At 49.9% G+C, this 17,698-nt stretch overlaps 1 protein-coding gene across 5 annotated transcripts; it reads right to left on the bottom strand.

Annotated features, from left to right (window-relative positions):
- Positions 1-275: 275 nt before the first annotated feature.
- On the bottom strand, positions 276-9,941 carry RAPSN (receptor associated protein of the synapse; the record flags this gene model as incomplete). 5 transcript variants are annotated; one of them, XM_082845413.1, is made up of 8 exons in its annotated part: positions 276-348; positions 840-1,039; positions 2,036-2,089; positions 2,588-2,710; positions 2,787-2,885; positions 3,440-3,598; positions 8,835-9,173; positions 9,750-9,941. In XM_082845413.1, the coding sequence occupies 8 exons, from the start codon at positions 9,939-9,941 to the stop codon at positions 276-278; spliced, it is 1,239 nt and encodes a 412-aa protein (XP_082701539.1). The 5 variants fall into 5 exon arrangements, with proteins under 5 accessions (XP_082701539.1, XP_082701541.1, XP_082701540.1 ...); XM_082845415.1 differs by lacking the exon at positions 3,440-3,598; XM_082845414.1 differs by lacking the exon at positions 2,036-2,089.
- Positions 9,942-17,698: the final 7,757 nt, after the last annotated feature.

A 17,698-nucleotide genomic window follows, 5' to 3' on the forward strand; every position in this document is an offset into this window, starting at 1 on the left:
GTCAGACCTCGGGCAGGGAAAATCAGAATTGCTGGGACCAGGTACAAACGGTTTATTTTTCTGTAAAGAGCAAAGTACAGAGAAGTGGGGGAGGGCAGCTGGGCCTGGAGGAGCAGCAGTGGGCAGGCCCCATGCCCTGGCTGAGGCCAGAGGAGGCCCTGGAGGCTGCCCCAGGAGTAAACAGGTACTGGAGGCGCAGCTGGTCAGGGCGGCCTTCAGCGTGAGGCTAGAGAAGGAGCAGGGGAGGCGAGGCAGAAGCCCACGACCTGATGGGGTCACACAAAGCCAGGCTTCATGGATGAGCGGTGGCAGTTGGGGCAGCTCCGCGTCCCGTTGTTCTGCAGGCACCTTGGGAAGCAAAGAGCCCTGTCCATTCAGCGGGCCTGTCCTCCCATCCTGGGCCTGGCCCTCTCTCCTCCTCCTTCCTTTGCAGGTGCAGGAGGTATCCACAGCCACCCCCACCCCCCACCACCCCCCCCCCCCCCCCCCCCCCCCCCCCGCCAGGCTCCTGCCAGCAGCCCTGCTGGCCCCTCGCACTCTGCCTGGGGAGGCCTCCAGGGCAGAGCCTGGGCTGGGAGTCAGGAGGTTGTGATGGAGGCAGCTCTGGCCCTAGGCATCTAAATCCCATGACCTTTGAGATGCCTCTCTGGCCCTCTTCAGGGAGAATAATAGAACATCCACCTCATAGGGCTACTGGGAGGATTCAATGAGTTAATAGGAAACGCTTGGAGGGCATGGGATGCCGAAAGCACTGTGTAAGTCTTTGCTGTTCGTATCACTATTGTGACTAGGCCCCAGGGAGGCCCCGAGTGCCTCGTGCCCACCGGCGGGGCACTCACCTGAGGTGGAAGATGTGGGAGCAGGGCAGAGCCTGCAGCCGGCTATTCTTCTCGCCTATGGACTCGCCGCACAGGCCGCAGTAGAGCTCTGTCTCCTCCACGCACTCGTGGAAGCGCACGACGTGGGCGCGCAGCTCCCGCTGCAGACCTCTGCTGCGGTAGATGCTCTCGCTCAGGCAGTGAAGCTTGAGCTGGCTCAGCTGGGGCCGGTGCGGCCAGGAGAGCGGGACGTGGGATGAGACAAGTCAGTGCTAGTGAGCAGCTGCCCTGCTTCCCTCCTTGCCCAGCCCAAGAAGCTGTCCCCACAGGGCCACGGGGTGGTCAGTACACAGGGGTCCTGTCCTGGCTGCATTCCTGCCTTGCTGGTGGGCCTAGGAAAAGCATCCTGCCCTCTCTGGGCCTTGGTTTCCCCTCACGCAGAAAGGAGGTAGGTGAGATGGGTGATCCTTCCTCCTAGGACCCGCTGGGGACTCCATGCTTTTGAAGGATTTTATTGACCAAACCTGCTGCACTGACCTCATAATAATTAATTTTCTTTCCTGTTTTTGTTAATTAAATACACACAGCAGCTCCTCAGCGCTTCTGAAGAGCCCGAGATATCTGAGTAAACCGGAGCAGGTATCATCCAGCCAAGGCACATATATTTAGCATGTTCAGTTGGACTGTGCACCTGATCCCTGAGAAATGCACATCTTCCAGAAGACTTCGAGAAACACTGAGGTTATTTTCAACCTTTAACGGTTCGGATATGATTATCAAATGTGGAGGGGCCACATGTACTATGAAAGGAACATGGGCTTTGGAGTTAGCACATCTCTGAGCCTCACTTTCCTCATCTGCAAAATGGGGCTTGCTGTACCCACCTTGCAGGGAGCCACTGAGGCCTGGACCCGATACCTAGAAGAGCCCTGTGATGCCCACCTCTGTATGAGTGGAGGCCACTGTTAGGAGTTTTAATGACCATCAAGAAACCTCTGAGGAATTCTGATATCCCCTGAGCTATGGAATTCTTGCCCTGCTCTCCGAAGTGCTCTCTGAGCGGAAGAGAAACAGCCAGGGTCTGGGGATGATGGGGGCGGCTCCTGGAGATTAGGAGAGGCTCAGTGCAGGAGCAGGCTCAGGGGGGCCTCCCCACGCACCCAAGATCCCACCTTGGGCTCTTGACTCCAGACCCAGCAGACGGACTCAGTTCTGACCTTGTTCCCCACCTCCTCGGCCAGGTCCTGGGCTCTCCCGATGGCCTCCAGAGCCTGGAAGGTGAGCACAGGCCAGGGCTGCAGGCAGCGCTGTCTGACAGAGGCCTTAGCTCACAGGGAAGGAAGGGGTAGGGAGGGGTGGGTCTGGGGAGGGCAGCACCGGTGGGCAGCTGCCCTGTGTGTGGAGATAAGAGGAAAAGGCTGGGGTACAGTCACCAGAGCTGCCTCAGTTTACTCAGATATAGAGTGGGAAGAACATTCCTATTTCACGAGGTGTCGTGAAATCATAGGAGGCAGTTAAAGTGTCCTGAGTGCAAACCCCAGGCCTAGCCCTTTACTAGCTGTTGGACCGGGCAAGTCATGGACCTTCTCTGAGCCTGGAAAATGATCTGGAATCCCCTGGCCTCATGGGACTGGGGTGAGGCTGATGTTAGACAAAGTGTCTGAAAGAGTCCAGCCCAGAACCAGACCCACACATTGTTGGTTGACCTACTGGCCTCAAGTGGGAGCACTGGGGAGAGCTGGGAGCTGCAGGAAAGGGGTCCACCTCACCTTGTCCAGCGCCTTCCTGGCCACCCAGCACTTGGCCACACCCAGCAGCACCTGTACCTGCCCCAGGCGGTTTCCAATCTCGGTCATGATGCTCATGGCAGAGTCGTACCTAGGGAAGGCTGTCTGCACAGCCAGGTCAGGGGTGGAGTCAGGCCAGGCCAGGCTCGCACCACCTCCCCCTGCATCCCGGTGACCTCACCTCCAGGTCCCCACGGCTCCGGTGGATGTCAGCAAAGCAGAGCAGGCAGAGTGCCTGCAGTGGCCGGTCCCCATGCTGCAGTGCAATCTTCATAGACTCCTGTGACAGAGGCCGGTCACTCAGACCTGCTCGTCTGCCCCCCATCACTGGGGTGCCTTCACCCATTGGGCCCCTCTGATGGGCAGTCCAGGGTCACCAACATCCTCAGAGCCCAATACACCTTTCACGGTGCTGAGGCCCATGCACTGAACCACTGAGGTCTGACAGCACTGGAAACTGAGGCTCTGAGAACAGAAGTGACTTGACCAAGGTCACCAGGTTATTAAGTGGCAAAGTTGGGATTCGAACCCAGATCAGTGGAACTCCAGAGACTGGCTCTCTTCCTACTTAAAGTGCCCCATAAGGGCACTTTTTTTGGCAGGGGTTGGGGGGCAGAAGGAAGTGCTCTCCCCTGAAAACAGACTAGAAGGGAATGAGGTTTGGGGCAGGGGGACTGGGGAGCAAACACATCCTTCAGGGGCTCAGCTGTAGAGAGGAGGGGCCAGGGGCAAGGCTTGGGGGCCTCAGTGGGCTGAGTTGGCAGGAAGAGGCACTGGGCCCAGACCCTGCCTACACTACCACCCTCTAACTGCCCCCATTCCCTGCTGCCCCACCTCACAGCACTCCATGGCACTGCCCAGGTGGCCCAGCAGGCGATACGCCACAGCCATGTGGTACTGGCTCATGGCCCGGTACTTGAGGCTCCAGCCTTTGCCATAGTCGTTGACGAGCTCTGCAGCCTTGCAGGGGAAGAACAGGGCTTTCTCGTAGTCCTGCAGGGGACACAGGGAGGGGGTGGGCTGGGAGGGGGCACACTGAATGGCAGGAGCTGCCCCAAGTGGAACGCTCCACCGCGTGTTCATTCATTCATGCATTCATTCTGGTGTCCAGGGAAAGAGTGATCCAGACAGAGGCCACAGCCAGTGCACAGGTGTGGGCTCCATGAACACAGGGGTTTTCATCTGGTTTGCCGATGTATGGCAAGAGCCTAGCACAGTTCCTGGCACTTAGCCTATAGCATTTATTGAATGAATGAATGAACGAATGAATGAGAAGGAAGAAAATACAGTTGGCTTCTCCTCTCACCCAGTCCCAGTTGGGCCCCTCGGCTTCAGAGACACACAGAAGGGTGGTGGTGGGGATATTAGAGCCCACTCCAACCCCACTGGAGTTTGCCCCCTGGCACCCAGTCATCACTGAATGTTCGGTGACTGCCAGCACAGTCAGCTCAAAAAACATTGGGACAGACTCACTGAGGCAAAGAAATCATCCTCTCACCTTTCTTTCTCCTCAGACTTCCAAATGTCTTCTCAACCTGTCCATTATTAGCACATGAGCTCACCTTATGCATGCACCATTAAGAAAACAGAAGAGCGACTTCCCTGCTGGCGCAGTGGTTAAGAATCCGCCTGCCAATGCAGGGGCCCTGGTCCAGGAAGATCCCACATGTCGCAGAGCAACTAAGCCCGTGCACCACAACTACTGAGCCTGCGCTCCAGAGCCTGCGAGCCACAACTACTGAGCCCGCATGCCACAACTACTTAGCCTGTGTGCCACAGCTACTGAAGCCTGCGCGCCTAGAGCCCGTGCTCCACAACAAGAGAAGCCACCGCAATGAGAAGCCCGTGCACCGCAGCGAAGAGTAGCCCCCGCTCGCTGTAACTAGAGAAAGCCCGTGCGCAGCAACAAAGACCCAACGCAGCCAAAAATAAACAAATAAATAACTTAACTATTTTTAAAAAAAGAGAAGAAAATCAGAGAGGAGCTCCCTTATCCACCTTATCCGTCAAACCCACCAGATCTGTTCCCACACTGCCTCCTTTCCTGCTACTCCCTGCTCCTATCAAATTAAATATGACCCCTCCATGTGGGCTCTGGAACCCCCTCCCCAGTCTCTTTCTACTGAATCATTCCTATCAATGTAAAATCACAGCCTGGCATTTCTTACCTCATTTGAAAAACAAAACAAAACAAAACAATCAAATAACCTTCTTTGACCTCATGTCCCATTTAGCTACAGCCCCACTTCTCTGTTCTTCTTTGTAGAAAACCTATTTGAATTTTTATTTAATATCTAACAAGTTAATATGACCAAAAGAGAACTCTCGGTAACCCCAATAAAAACCTGTTCCTAACATACTTAATTTGTACTATGTACTTTTTATTAATTTATTATTTATTTTTGGCTGCACCGGGTCTTAGCTGTGGCACGTGGGATCCTCGTTAGGGCATGCAGACTCCCGGTTGCGGCACACACGCGGGATCTAGCTCCCCGACCAGGGCTCGAACCTGGGGGCCCCCGCATTGGGAGCACGGAGACTCACCTGGACCACCAGGGAAGTCCCTACTATGTACTTTTTAACTTGAAGCCATGTAAATGTTTTACAGACTTTAAAATATTAAATTTAATTTTAAAAACCCTAAAAATAGAAAATGGAAACAAATGACCTTAATGTATATCATTATATTAATATTATAATCAATTCTAATCATAAGTATATATTATAATACAATCAAGGTATATTATAATATTCTATCATAGTATATTACGATTGTTTTATAATATATATTAATATATTATATTATATATGTTATATATTAATATAGCCATACAGAAAAGTTATTATTTCAAAGGACCTTAAAATATATACTTGAACAGTTCAGTCATAGTGGGATATATTATAAAGACAAAAGAATGGCAAAGAAATCAAATCTCATTCGTCATTTTTTTTTTTTTTGAGTAAGACAATATTGGTATTGTCTTTTGAAATTCTTTTATGTACTTTGTAGGATAAAGTAAATATTTAGAAACCAAGATTTTCAGTCTAAGAGAAAAGAGAATCAAGTCTGAAATAAATTAAGGAAAATCCTGAAACATTGGATTTGAATTGGAAATATCAGTATAAAGTCCTGTTGTCCTCACAACAGAAGAGATTTAGTAGCAACAACGACCCAGTAAGCCGCGAGCATCCTGAGAGCCCACGTTTGGTCTTTAAATACCATTTCCTACTAAAAAAGGACCCGGAGGAATGGCTGGCTCCAGGTTTGGAGCAGGAAATAGAGTGGGCCCTCTGGATTCGAGGGTTCCACATCCTTGAATTCAACCAACCGAGGGTTGAAAATATTGGGGGGAAAGATCCAGAAAGTTCCGAAAAAGCAAAACTTGAATTTGCCACACACCAGTTTATATTTACATAGCATTTACATTGTATTAGGTATTATTATAAGTAATCTAGAGATGAGTTAAAGTATGGGGTGGAGGGAATGTATGTAGATTTTATGCAAATACTACACCATTTTATATAAGAGACTTGAGCACTCCCGGATTTGGGTGTCCTGGGGGATCCTGGAACCAATCCTCCGCAGATACCGAGGGACGACAGTATACAAAACGAGTGTGGGACAGGCTATTGTGCCAGAAAACAAGAATGCTTTCTTTCAAAGACTAAATGAAGTCTCGTCAAAAGGACACAGTAGCCATACTGAAGAGAATTCCACTGACTAAAATTAAGATAATACGAGCATCAAAAGGAACAATGATTGCAACTGACTGGCGAGTACTGAATATTTTTTTAAATCCATGATTTCATAACGATACTACAAAAAGAGGAAGCAAAACAAGTAAGTGTGATCATTGAAGGCAACTATCACATCAACTCATTATTCTGGAAAGTGGTAATTAAAGGAAAGGGAAAAAGTATTTATTCTGCCTTTCCTTAAGGAACTGTATTTCAGCGTAATCAACTAGCTCCAGTTAAAGAGGGAAAGTTCTCCCTTATAGAAAAATCCCAGCTAATAATTGCAGAAGGCATGATAGAACTTGGAAATCACCATTTCCTGAGAGTTGAAATGAAAGAATTGATTCAGGCAACAAACATGAACGGATGCTCAAACCATTACGGAAAATGTTGTTGCAGAACTGAATATTCACAGCCAAAGTGTCACCCCAAAAGTTAACCTACTGGTCGTGAAAGGAAGACAGCAAGGATGAAAACAGTGGGATCAGGTGGTCACTCCCTTAACTACCGATATGATGTGATATGAAGCACGCAGCCTCGCTTGTATAGTATTCTCACCAAAAATGCGTGACCTAAATCTTACCAAGTCATTATGTAAGTTCTAGTTCATAGAGAGTCATGGAGACAAAGAAACAACTTACATGACTCCTTGAGGAAGCAATGAGACAATGAGATGGAACATTCTACAAGGCAATTAATCCGGCTTCCTCAATAAACCATGGAAAATAAAGGGAAGGGTAGGAATTCTCTATAGAAAGAGACTCGGGAGACATAATAACCACTGCAGTGTGTGGTTCTTGTTTGTATTCCAATTCAAGCAAGCCGAGGATAAAGGCATATTTTCAGGATAAGCAGAGAAATTTAAGAGATAATTGTTCAATATGGTGTGTGTGATAAATAGTATTGTGATTATGTAAGAAAGTGTCCTTATATCAGAAAACGGTCTTTCTTTTTTCTTTTTTTTTTTTCAGAAATGCATACAGAATTACTTCGGGGTAAAATATCATGATGGGGCTTCCCTGGTGGCGCAGGGGTTGAGAGTCCACCTGCCGATGCAGGGGACGCGGGCTCGTGCCCTGGTCCGGGAAGATCCCACAAGCCACGGAGCGGCTGGGCCCGTGAGCCTGTGCATCCGGAGCCTGTGCTCTGCAACGGGAGAGGCCACAACAGTGAGAGGCCCGCGTACCACCAAAAAAAAAAAAAAAATCATGATGTCTATAATTTTGTATCACAACACTTCAGTGAAAAATATGTAAGTCAAATATGGCAAAATATTAATAATTGTTAACTCTAAGTAGTGGGTATATGGAGATTCATTACATTATTCTGCTTTCCTGCATGGTTAATTTTCTTCATAATAAAAAAGGTCATAAAACACCCCTATCCCTCTCCAATCCTATTGCATCTCACTGAATGGCTTCCCCATACATCTGGCTGCTGAAAACAAAATCCTCAGTGTGGTCGTGGATGACTCTCACTTCCTCATACTTCCACCTCTGATCCATCAGCATTTACACTCTCCAGGATTTTTTAAGCATCTACTATGTGCCAGGCACTAACATCCCCCATGGGCCTAGATGCCTAGGGGGAAAGAGAGCAAATGCTCAGGACCAAAAGTCTGAGGTCATTGACCCCATCAGTTTCTTCTCAATCTGCCATCTCCCTTCCCCCTTACCTCTCTGACTCCACCACCGCCTACCTTCTTCTCACACACATGCTGCAGCCATGCTGGCCTCCATCCTTCCTTGAACATACTGGGTAAGGTCCCCCAAGGGCAGAGCTGTGCTTTAACTGTTCCCTCTTTTTCATTCTTTTGCCATATTTCTGCATGGTTCACCCTCTCATTTCTTCCAAGACATCAGACATCACCTCACAAGGCCTTCCAACCACCCTGTTTGAAATTGCAACACCTCATCCTCAGCACTTCTAACCCCCTTTCCCTGCTCGCCTTTTTCCTAGGCACTTTCCACCATGCTGTATACTTGATTTGCTGATTGCATTTATTTGTCTCTCTCCCCCAGCTAGAATGCAAGGTTCATGAACCCATGGACTTGGCTGTTGTTTTCACTGTTGCACCCTAGGCCAACAGTGTCTGGGATATCATAGATGCTCAGTACATATTTGATGAATGAATCCTTACAACCACGCTGTAAAGTGGGTTTCATTCTCCTTCATTTCATAGGTTCAGAGAGGAGAGGTGACTTGCCCAAGATCACACAGCAAACACGTGGCAGTACAGGTTCACGGCCTGTCCTCACATAGGAGCTTCCCATTCCCCCAGGAAGTCAGACAGATCAAGGCTTGAATTCTGGCTCTGCCCTGCCTGGCCATGTCTTTACTTCCTGGCTGTCTTTTCCCTCCCAGGCTTTCGTCTGCCTCATCGCTACCTAAATGGGAGGACTGAATGAGGTGATGCAACAGGGAGCGTGGCTCACAGGAGACTCTCAGGGAGCCCGAGACTCTACCGCCCTCCCTGGGGGGCCGGGCCCACCTTGACCTGGGCGTAGAAGCTGCCCAGGCTGCAACAGACACGGCACTCGAGCATGGTGTCATCGTTGTTGTGGGCATAGCGCAGGGCCTTCTCGAAGCTCTCCAGGGCCTTCTGGAAGAGGCTGAGGCCCAGGAAGGCGTTGCCCATGCTCAGGCTGACCTGGCCTCCGAGCTGGGTGGCTGCCCGTGTGCCGGGCAGGCCGAGGCAGGTCTTGCAGTAGGAGATGGTCTTGTGAAACTCGCACAGCTTCTCGTTGCTGCGCGCCAGGTTCAGGTAGCTCTCCAGGAGGAAGTCGGCATCCTCCAGCTCCCGAGCCGTGTCGATCTGTACCACAGCAAACTGCCCGCCAGGGTGGCAGGCCGGGAGCGTCAGTCTGGACCCTGAGCCTGGGACCCAAGCCTCCGTCCCTCCAAGCCTCACAGCCCAAAGCCTCAGGCCCAGAGCGTCCACCCCCGGCCTCAGATGCGCTCCCTGCTCCCCAGTCCCAGAAGCCCCAGAAGCTGCAGCCCAGGAGCCTCCACCTCCCAAACCCAGACCCACAGCTTCCACCTCTCCATCCTGAGCCTAGGTCTGCAGTCTCCACCACCCACCCATCCGCAGCCTCAAACCTGGAGCCAGCGCCCCCTAGGCTCATACTCAGAACCCCAAACAGGAAGGCTGGAACCTCGACTCTGAGACCTGGCCTTCAGCTCCCCGAACCCTGAGGCTGAGAACCTCAGTCTCAGAGCTTCAGACACCAGAGTTCAAGGCCACAGGCCCAAATCCAAAGCCAAGACCCAGTGGATTCAGAGCCTCAGGCCCCAGCCACTAGCCTGTGGGATACAGGGGAGCCTGAGGAGGCGGGAGGGGGGCTGGGAGGCCTGGGAGAAATCTCGCCCCAGCCCCGCCCTCCCAGCCCGGCCGCGGCGCTCCCACCTTCAGCATCTCCTTATAGCGGCCCATCTCCGAGTGGGCCGTGACCAGGCAGCCCAGCACGCGGAAACGCCCCACGAGGTCCGAGCTCTTCTCCAGCACCTTCGTCCACACCTGCAGCGCCTTCTCTGTCTGGTTAGACTGGTACAGCTGGAGCCCCTTCGCGATCTGCTGCTTCGTCTGGTCCTGCCCCATCCTCCCAGCGCCGCGAGCCCCCTCCAGAGAGACCCTGGTGGCTCCGTGCCTCTAGACACTCATGGAGGGGGCCGCAGAGCGCCAGCTGCCCACCGAGCCCCCAGAAGGAGCAGGGCCTGGATGGAGAGCAGGCGCCACCCTGCGAACAAAGCTGGTCCGTCGCTGTCCGCAGCTGTCCCTGCCAGTTGGGGCCACGTGGCCGCCAAGGAATGTCAGCCACAAGGTCACGCGGGGCCTCTGCCACACCCACCCCTGCGCTGGGAGGAAGGTGCCTGCCCCCCCAGGCATCCCCTTGGGCGTCTCTTCAGCACCTCTGACACTGGCCCTGAGCCTCCTGGCTGGGCAGGCCCTCCCCGCAGCCTTGCCAAGGAGCCGCCCCCAGGGGTGGGCTGAGAGCTGGAAGAAGCAGGGATGAGGCTGGGCACACAGGCAGCAGGGAGGCTGGGGCCTCTCCCCATCACAACCTTCCCCCCAGACCCACCGACCCCAGGCTCTGTTCCTGTGAGTCACTGGGCGCCGAGGTCCCTTAACCGTGCACGTGCCCACACCATCCCAACGTGTCCTAACTCACAGTCCGACCCCAGCCACAAGTCGTTCACCTCTCTGGGCCTCAGTTTCCTCATCTGTAAATTGAGGCTGCAATAGGCTAACGAGTCCTAACCCACAGGCTTGCTATGAGCCCCACAGTGGGGTGGGTAACAGCGTGGACCCTGGAGCCAGGCTGCCAGGGTCTGAATTCTGACTCCGCCGTTTATTATCTGCATGGGCAGCGTGACTTTGGGCAGGAGAATAATGGTTCCTACTTTACTGGATTTTTTTTTTTTTTTAAGATTTCTTTCTTTTTGATGTGGACCATTCTTTAAAGTCTTTATTGAATTTATTACAATATTGCTTCTGTTTTATGTTTTGGCTTTTTGCCCACGAGCCATGTGGGACCTTAGCTCTCTGACCAGGGATCGAACCCATACCCCCTGCATTGGAAGGCGAAGTCTTAACCACTGGACTGCAGGGAAGTCCCTTTACTGGTCTGCTGGAACTAAATGACTTAGTAATTGACAAGGACTTAGAACTGTGCCTGCCTGACACACAGGAAACACTATGTGACAATAAGCAAGAGGTTATCTAGAGCTGCGTCCGTATGCTCCATGGCAAACTGCCCATGAGGAACAGAAGTTGCCCTTTGAAGGTTTAAAAGATACCCAATTCCAATCCCAGTCCCAGTATGAAAGGGTCCCTTACAATGAGTTTTAATGCCAGACACAGTGGAGAAGGGCAAAGTCTTGTATAGGGAGCAGACCAGTGAAGTACTGGGGCTCATGGGGTTGAGAGAGGCTCCTGCCATCTCCACCAGCTCGACTCACCCCATCTTTCTCTTCCCTCTCTGCAAACCAGACTCCTTCTTGCCCCAGGGCAAATTTGTCCTTTCAGAGTGGACACTGGCTTTTAGTATACAAGCATATCGTGTTTTATTGCACTTTGCAGATATTTCGTTTTTCACAAATTGAAGATTTGTGGCAAACCAGCGTCGAGCAAGTCTATCGGCACCGTTTTTCCAACAACGTATGCTCACTTCTTGTCTCTGTGTCACATTTTGGCGATTCTCTTTTGGCAATTCTCATAATATGTCAAGCTCTTTCATTATTATTATGTTTCTTATGGTGAGGTGTAATCAGTGATCTTTGATGTTACTACTATGACTCACTGAAGGCTCAGAGGATGGTTAGCATTTTTAGCAATAAAAGATTTTTTAGTTTAGGTCTGAACATTGTGTTTTTAGACATAATGCTATTGCACACTTAATAGACTACAATATAGCACAGACGTAACTTTTATATGCACTGGGAAACCAAAAACTTCATGTGACTTGCTTTATTGTGATGTTCGCTTTACTGTGGTGGTCCCGGACCAAACCTGCAGTTATTTTCGAGGTGTGCCTGTATTCACAAATTTGTGCATTGATCAGCACAAATTTCTAATATCAGAACATTTTCATCACCCTGAAAAGAAGTCCTGTGCTCATTAGCAGTCACCCCCCATTCCTTCGTGTTATGGGGTGCTAAATTGTGCCCCCGTTCATATGTTGGTGCTGATATGTAGACCGCACCCCCCAACCTCGGAATGTGCCTTATTGGAGACACCACCTTTTTTTTGGCTGTGCCACCCAGCTTGTGGGATTTTAGTTCCCTGACCAGGGATCGAACCTGGGCCCTCTGCAGTGAGAGCACGGAGTCCTAACCACTGGACCGCCAGGGAATTTCCTGGAGACACCATCTCTAAAAAGGTAAAATGAGGTCATTAGAGGGGGCCCTGATCCAATATGACTAGTGTCATAAGAAGAGATCAGGACACAGACACACAGCGGAGGAAAAAGAGGGTCATCAAGGAGCCAAGGAGAGAGGCCTCAGAATGAAACCCACCCTTTTAACACCTTGATCTCTGACTTCCGGCCTCCAGAACTGTGAGAAAATAAGTTTCTATTGCTTAAGCCCTCCAGTCTGTTGCACAGTGTTACAGTAGCCTGAGCAAACGAATACAACCTCTGCAACCACAATCTACTTTCTATGGACTTGTCTATTCTGGACATTTCATATAAATGGAATCATACAACATATGGCCTTTTGTGACTGCTTCTTTCACTCAGCATAATGTTTTTAAGGTTCATCTATATTGTAGCATGAATCAGAACTTCATTCCTTTTTATGGCTGAATAGTATTCACTGTACTATTCATTGAATAGTATTCAATACACCATTTTGTTTATCCATTCATTAGTCAATGGACATTTGGGTTGTTTCCCTTTTTGGTTATTATGAATAGGGATGCTATAAACATTCATGTACAAGTTTTCACGTGGACACATGTTTTCATATGTCTTGGGTATATACCTAGGAGTGGAATTGCTGGGTCATAGGTAACTCTGTGTTCAACTTGTGAGGAACTGCCAACCTGTTTGCCCCAGGGCCTTTGCCCCTCGTAGTCCCTACCCTGACATTCTGCCCAGTTAAGTCCTAGTTGAGGTGGATCAGCTTATTATTACACTCATAGAGAATTACATTCCATTCTGATACAAGATTTACCATATTAATGAGGTTATTGGCTTAGTGTCTGTTTCCCCCACTCAGATGTGTGGGCAGGGACTTCATCTCATTCATCACTGACTATGTCTCCAGAGCAAGACCTGGCACACAGCGGCCACTCCATAAATATGTTAAATTAATGGGGGAAAAAAGGGGAGAAGTGAAAGTTTAATTTTGAAATTTAAAGCAACCACTCCAGGCTTACAGCCGATCTGCCATGTCTGCCTCGTCCTGGGGAAACTGAGTAGAGGCAGAGATGACTTCCTGTTTACCGCGAGCAAAGTGGGTCCAGAGTGGGGCAATCTGGGAGTGGGGCGGGGGTGCATGCTCAGCATAGGTCGAGGGGATGGAGGAGGGGCCCTTGGGACTCCACAAGGATACTGGGACGCCCCAGGGGAAGTGCTCTCGAACCAGGACCACAGGAAGCTGGGAAAGCGGGGGAGAGTCGGGGAGCCACTGGCACAGGAGAGTTGGCTGGGATCTTCCTCTCAGCTGGGAAGGTGGGTCCTGGGTTGAAGTTAACCTCCAGAGGGGAAGGAAGCTGGGCACACAGGGCAAGTGCTGAAGAGCCAGCAGATTCTCTCCCATTTGTAGACCAGATATAGTCCAGCCACGAGTTCGAGTCGAGTCTTTGACAGGAGGGAAGGGAGGTGGGCAGTTTGCCTCAGCATCCCAAAGGAATCTGGAACCACAGCCTCACGGGTACCTGGGAACGCGAATGATTGCAAAACTCAAAAGCTTGACAGTTTCCTCTGCCCCAGAGTCAGCAATTTGCTGACCACTGCACACAGTTAGGTCAAGGTCATGCTCCTTTAGGGCAAGGGTGTGGTCTTTGTACCACCAGCACCTGCACAGCCCCTGGCAAAGTGAGAGGAAACCAACAGAAGTGTAACAACTAACATTTCCTAAGTTGAGTATTTCTTCCAGTTTACAGATAACGCAGAGGTAAAGCGACCTGCCCAAGAACACACTGCGACCTAGAGACAGAGCAGGGACTGAACCCAAGCAGTGTGACTCTAGTGGTCCTACTCTTAACCATGATACTGTCCCGGAAAAGAGGAGAGGGAGAAAAGTGAAGGGGAACTGGACAGCCGTCTTCAGGAATCATAGTGATTTTCATCGGACACACCCAAGCCCACTGGGAATGCTGTCCAAGGCTCTGGCCTGGGTGAGCAGAAGAAATGTATACAAAGAAGGCTAAGGAAAAGGTGAACGTAATCAGGCCTTGCTCACCGAAGCCCAGCAATGAAGGCTGACAAAAGGCCCCCAGAACCGGGAGGGCGAGTCACAAAATGAGTTTCTTCTGGGCCACTTAACCTCACAGGGCGACAAGACAGCAGGAGCCTGGGGGCTTGTTCCAAGTGCCCGCTGTGTCAGGTACCAGCTACGCGGCCTGGTACACTTTTAGATTCCCGTTTTATAATCGAAAGTAGAAAATGAAGTTTGGGCCTGAAGCAGGGCTCACAATCTGACATTCAAGGGCTGATGATTTCCACGTTGGTTGGCTACACTTGTTATCTGGGAGATTTCATATAAGAATCAGCATTTCCTGCTTCTGTTGAAGACTAGAAGCTCAGGCAATCCCCGGGCCCATGAGTCTGCATGTCAACCAGTCAAGTGGTTGGTGTCTGGTCTCAAGAGACCAAGAATGTCTCTCGTTCGCCCACAGTCCCCACCTCTTGCTATTCTTGCCTTGACACTGAGCCAACTGTCACTTGTCATCTTAGATCGGCCTCCTTTCGCAGGCTTGCCTCCCCTGCCTGGCCCCTGCAGGCCCCTGCATTTATAGCCCCTGCACAACAAATGTAACTGGAGGGGACAGTCCCAGGCCCCTTCTGCCACGATTAGCGGGATCCTTGGGATATCTGTCCCTCTCGACAAATTCATTTTCCTAGTTGTAAATGGAGCTTTACCTTTCTGTCAAAATTTCTGTGAAAACCAAATGAGACGATAAAATAAGAACTTGCTTTGAAAACAAGATGTTGCACTAATGCCCCTCTAATGGACCTCCTGAACCTTCCTTGAATTGGCTCTTACAGTTTATAATAGTGAAAAATCTAGAAATAACCTGTGTCCAATAGGACAGTCGTTGAGAAACCATGAAATGCTAGGTAGTCTCTAGAAGTGAAAATGGTAAGATTCCAGTGTACATGTCCAGATGGAAGGATGCCCGTGACAAAGTAACTGAAAAAAAATGCAAACATTCTGTACATTAAGGCATGATCTCATTTTTATTAGCAAACATCATTATATGTGTACATATTTTTGTATATAGAGAGAAATTCTGGAAGCGTACTCCCCCATCTGTTTGACAGTTATCAATGGGCTATGGGATGGGGAAACGCTCACTGTTAACTCTGATGTACTTAGGGTCGTTAGCGACTTGAATGAGCATGTCTGCCAAGGGTGGCAGTGTGCTAAACGTTGGGGACACTCTCATCTTCCCAGCCCTGCTGGGTGGGTGTTTTCATTTCCATTTGGCAGGTGAGGAATCTGAGGCTGAATCAAGTCACCTGCCCAAGGTCACACAGCTGGTATTATAATCAGATTAAGACTCCTAAACACAAGCTTTTCCCGCCACACGCCAAGTCCTCGTCTATAACATTATGTTTTGGAAAAAAAAAAAACCCTCAAACCTTAAAATAACTTAAAAAAATAAAAGCCATTGTGTCATGTAAGCCCCAGGCTCTGGGCACTCTCCACTTCAGGAATGACCAGGCTGGTGGCACTCTCAGGGCTGGAGGACCACACATAGGTTCCCCTCCACCAATTTCCTCACGGGGCAGGAAGCTGTATTAGCAGAATTCTTGTAAAGTGGCTCTAACGGACTCGGCCATCATTTGTTTCACAGCCACTGAGGGCCTACAGAGAATTTGGGTACTGGCTGGTAGCTAGTAATCGATAAACAGGTGTGAAAATAAGTTATTCCCTTTCTTTCTGGAGTGGATGGAAATTTCTAAATAAAACTCAAATGTAATGTAGTTGGGGAAAAAAGCATGTCCGGAAGCTCTTGGACAAAAGCAACTGTCATCTTTTGATATTTATTTGTTCATTTACTCACTCATTAAAGTCTCCTTGATGCTTATTATCTACCAGCCCCTAAGGCTCCTGTGAAGAACAATACTTACATGGTCCCCACCTTCATGAAGCTCCAGTCTAAAGGTGGAATTTAAACCAGGGCCCCCAAGGTCCACCATTCACTCCCAGAGGAATATGCTCTGCAGGAGTCAGGGTGACCTGGGTTAAAACCCAACTCTCTGGGCTTCCTGGTGGCGCAGTGGTTGGGGGTCCGCCTGCCGATGCAAGGGACACGGGTTCGTGCCCTGGTCCGGGACGATCCCACATGCCACGGAGCGGCTGGGCCCGTGAGCCATGGCCACTGAGCCTGCGTGTCCGGAGCCTGTGCTCCGCAACGGGAGAGGCCACAGCAGCGAGAGGCCCGCGTACCGCAAAAAACCCCCACTAAAAACCAAAAGAACCCACACCAGACCTGGATGCTTTAAGTGGGTAAATTGTATAGTGTGTGAATTATACCTCAACCAGACAGTATAAAAACACCCAAAACTTCAGGAGGCCTCAGGTCACTGGGACCCTGCCTGGGGGGATGGGGGTGTGGGGAGGGAAGCAGGGCCAAGGTCCTATAGACTTGGCTGCAGGAGTGTCGGGACAGCCGTTGCCGGCTGAAATGTGTTCATTTCCCCATCCCAAGATCTGACTTTGATTGAAAAGAACAACAGTCCTCTCAACAGCTGGACCCTTTACCAGTAAAGAGAAAGCCAATGTATGCAGAAGAAATTAAACACCAGATGGTGGTGGGGGCGGGGGGGGGGGTTAGAAAGGACTCCCCAGAGAGAAGGAAAGAGCTTGAAAAAGGCAGAAGGTGCAAAAAAAAGCCATCTATGATCCCTCCTGGAAGGACAATGTTATCAGACATTAGTTTGACATTCCCAGAGGTGAAGGAACAAACTTGCTCTTTCATTTCCTTCCTGATGGCTTTTCTTCATCAGGGACTGAGATGCTCAGGTGAGCACAGCATGTAAAGTACCTGGGAGAGTTAGGGAGGCCATGTACTGACCGGGAAAGCCAGTAAGCCGGGAACCAGGAGTGTGGCAATTAGGTGCCTAAGGAATCTATTCAAAGATAAAAGGTGACTGCATGTGGGTTTTTAGAAGAAATAGTTTAAGACACAGATATATGATTATAAAGATGCACAAGTCTAAATTCTGAGGTTAAAAATAGTACCTTTGGCATAGTCCCTTTTTTTGGTAAATTTTAAAGAGAAACAACAGCCTTTAAGTATGATGTTAAACTGGAAGATATTCAAATTATACTTAACATCCTTTTTTTTTTTTTTTCTGGCCGCACCACACAGCATGTGGGATTTTAGCTCCCTGACCAGGGATCGAGCCTGCGTCCCTGGCACTGGAAGCGCACAGTCTTAACCGCTGGACCCCCAGGGAAGTCTTCATTCTATTTTTATATCAAGTTCTATCTCAGGAATACAGGAGTCCTAAGACGAAGATCTACCACCTCAATCGTGAGTTACAGAACATCTGTGCTAAGTGGGAGACAATCTCTGGTTCAACCACCCTCTACTCACAGAGGAAACAGGTACGGGAAGGGAGTCCATGGGGAAGCCCCTGACTCTCCACCCTGACCCAGTTCCCCAAAGTGTGAAAC

This window comes from Leucopleurus acutus (assembly GCF_964270905.1).
Source record: "Leucopleurus acutus genome assembly, chromosome: 8".
In the NCBI taxonomy this organism is placed as follows: Eukaryota; Metazoa; Chordata; class Mammalia; order Artiodactyla; family Delphinidae; genus Leucopleurus; species Leucopleurus acutus.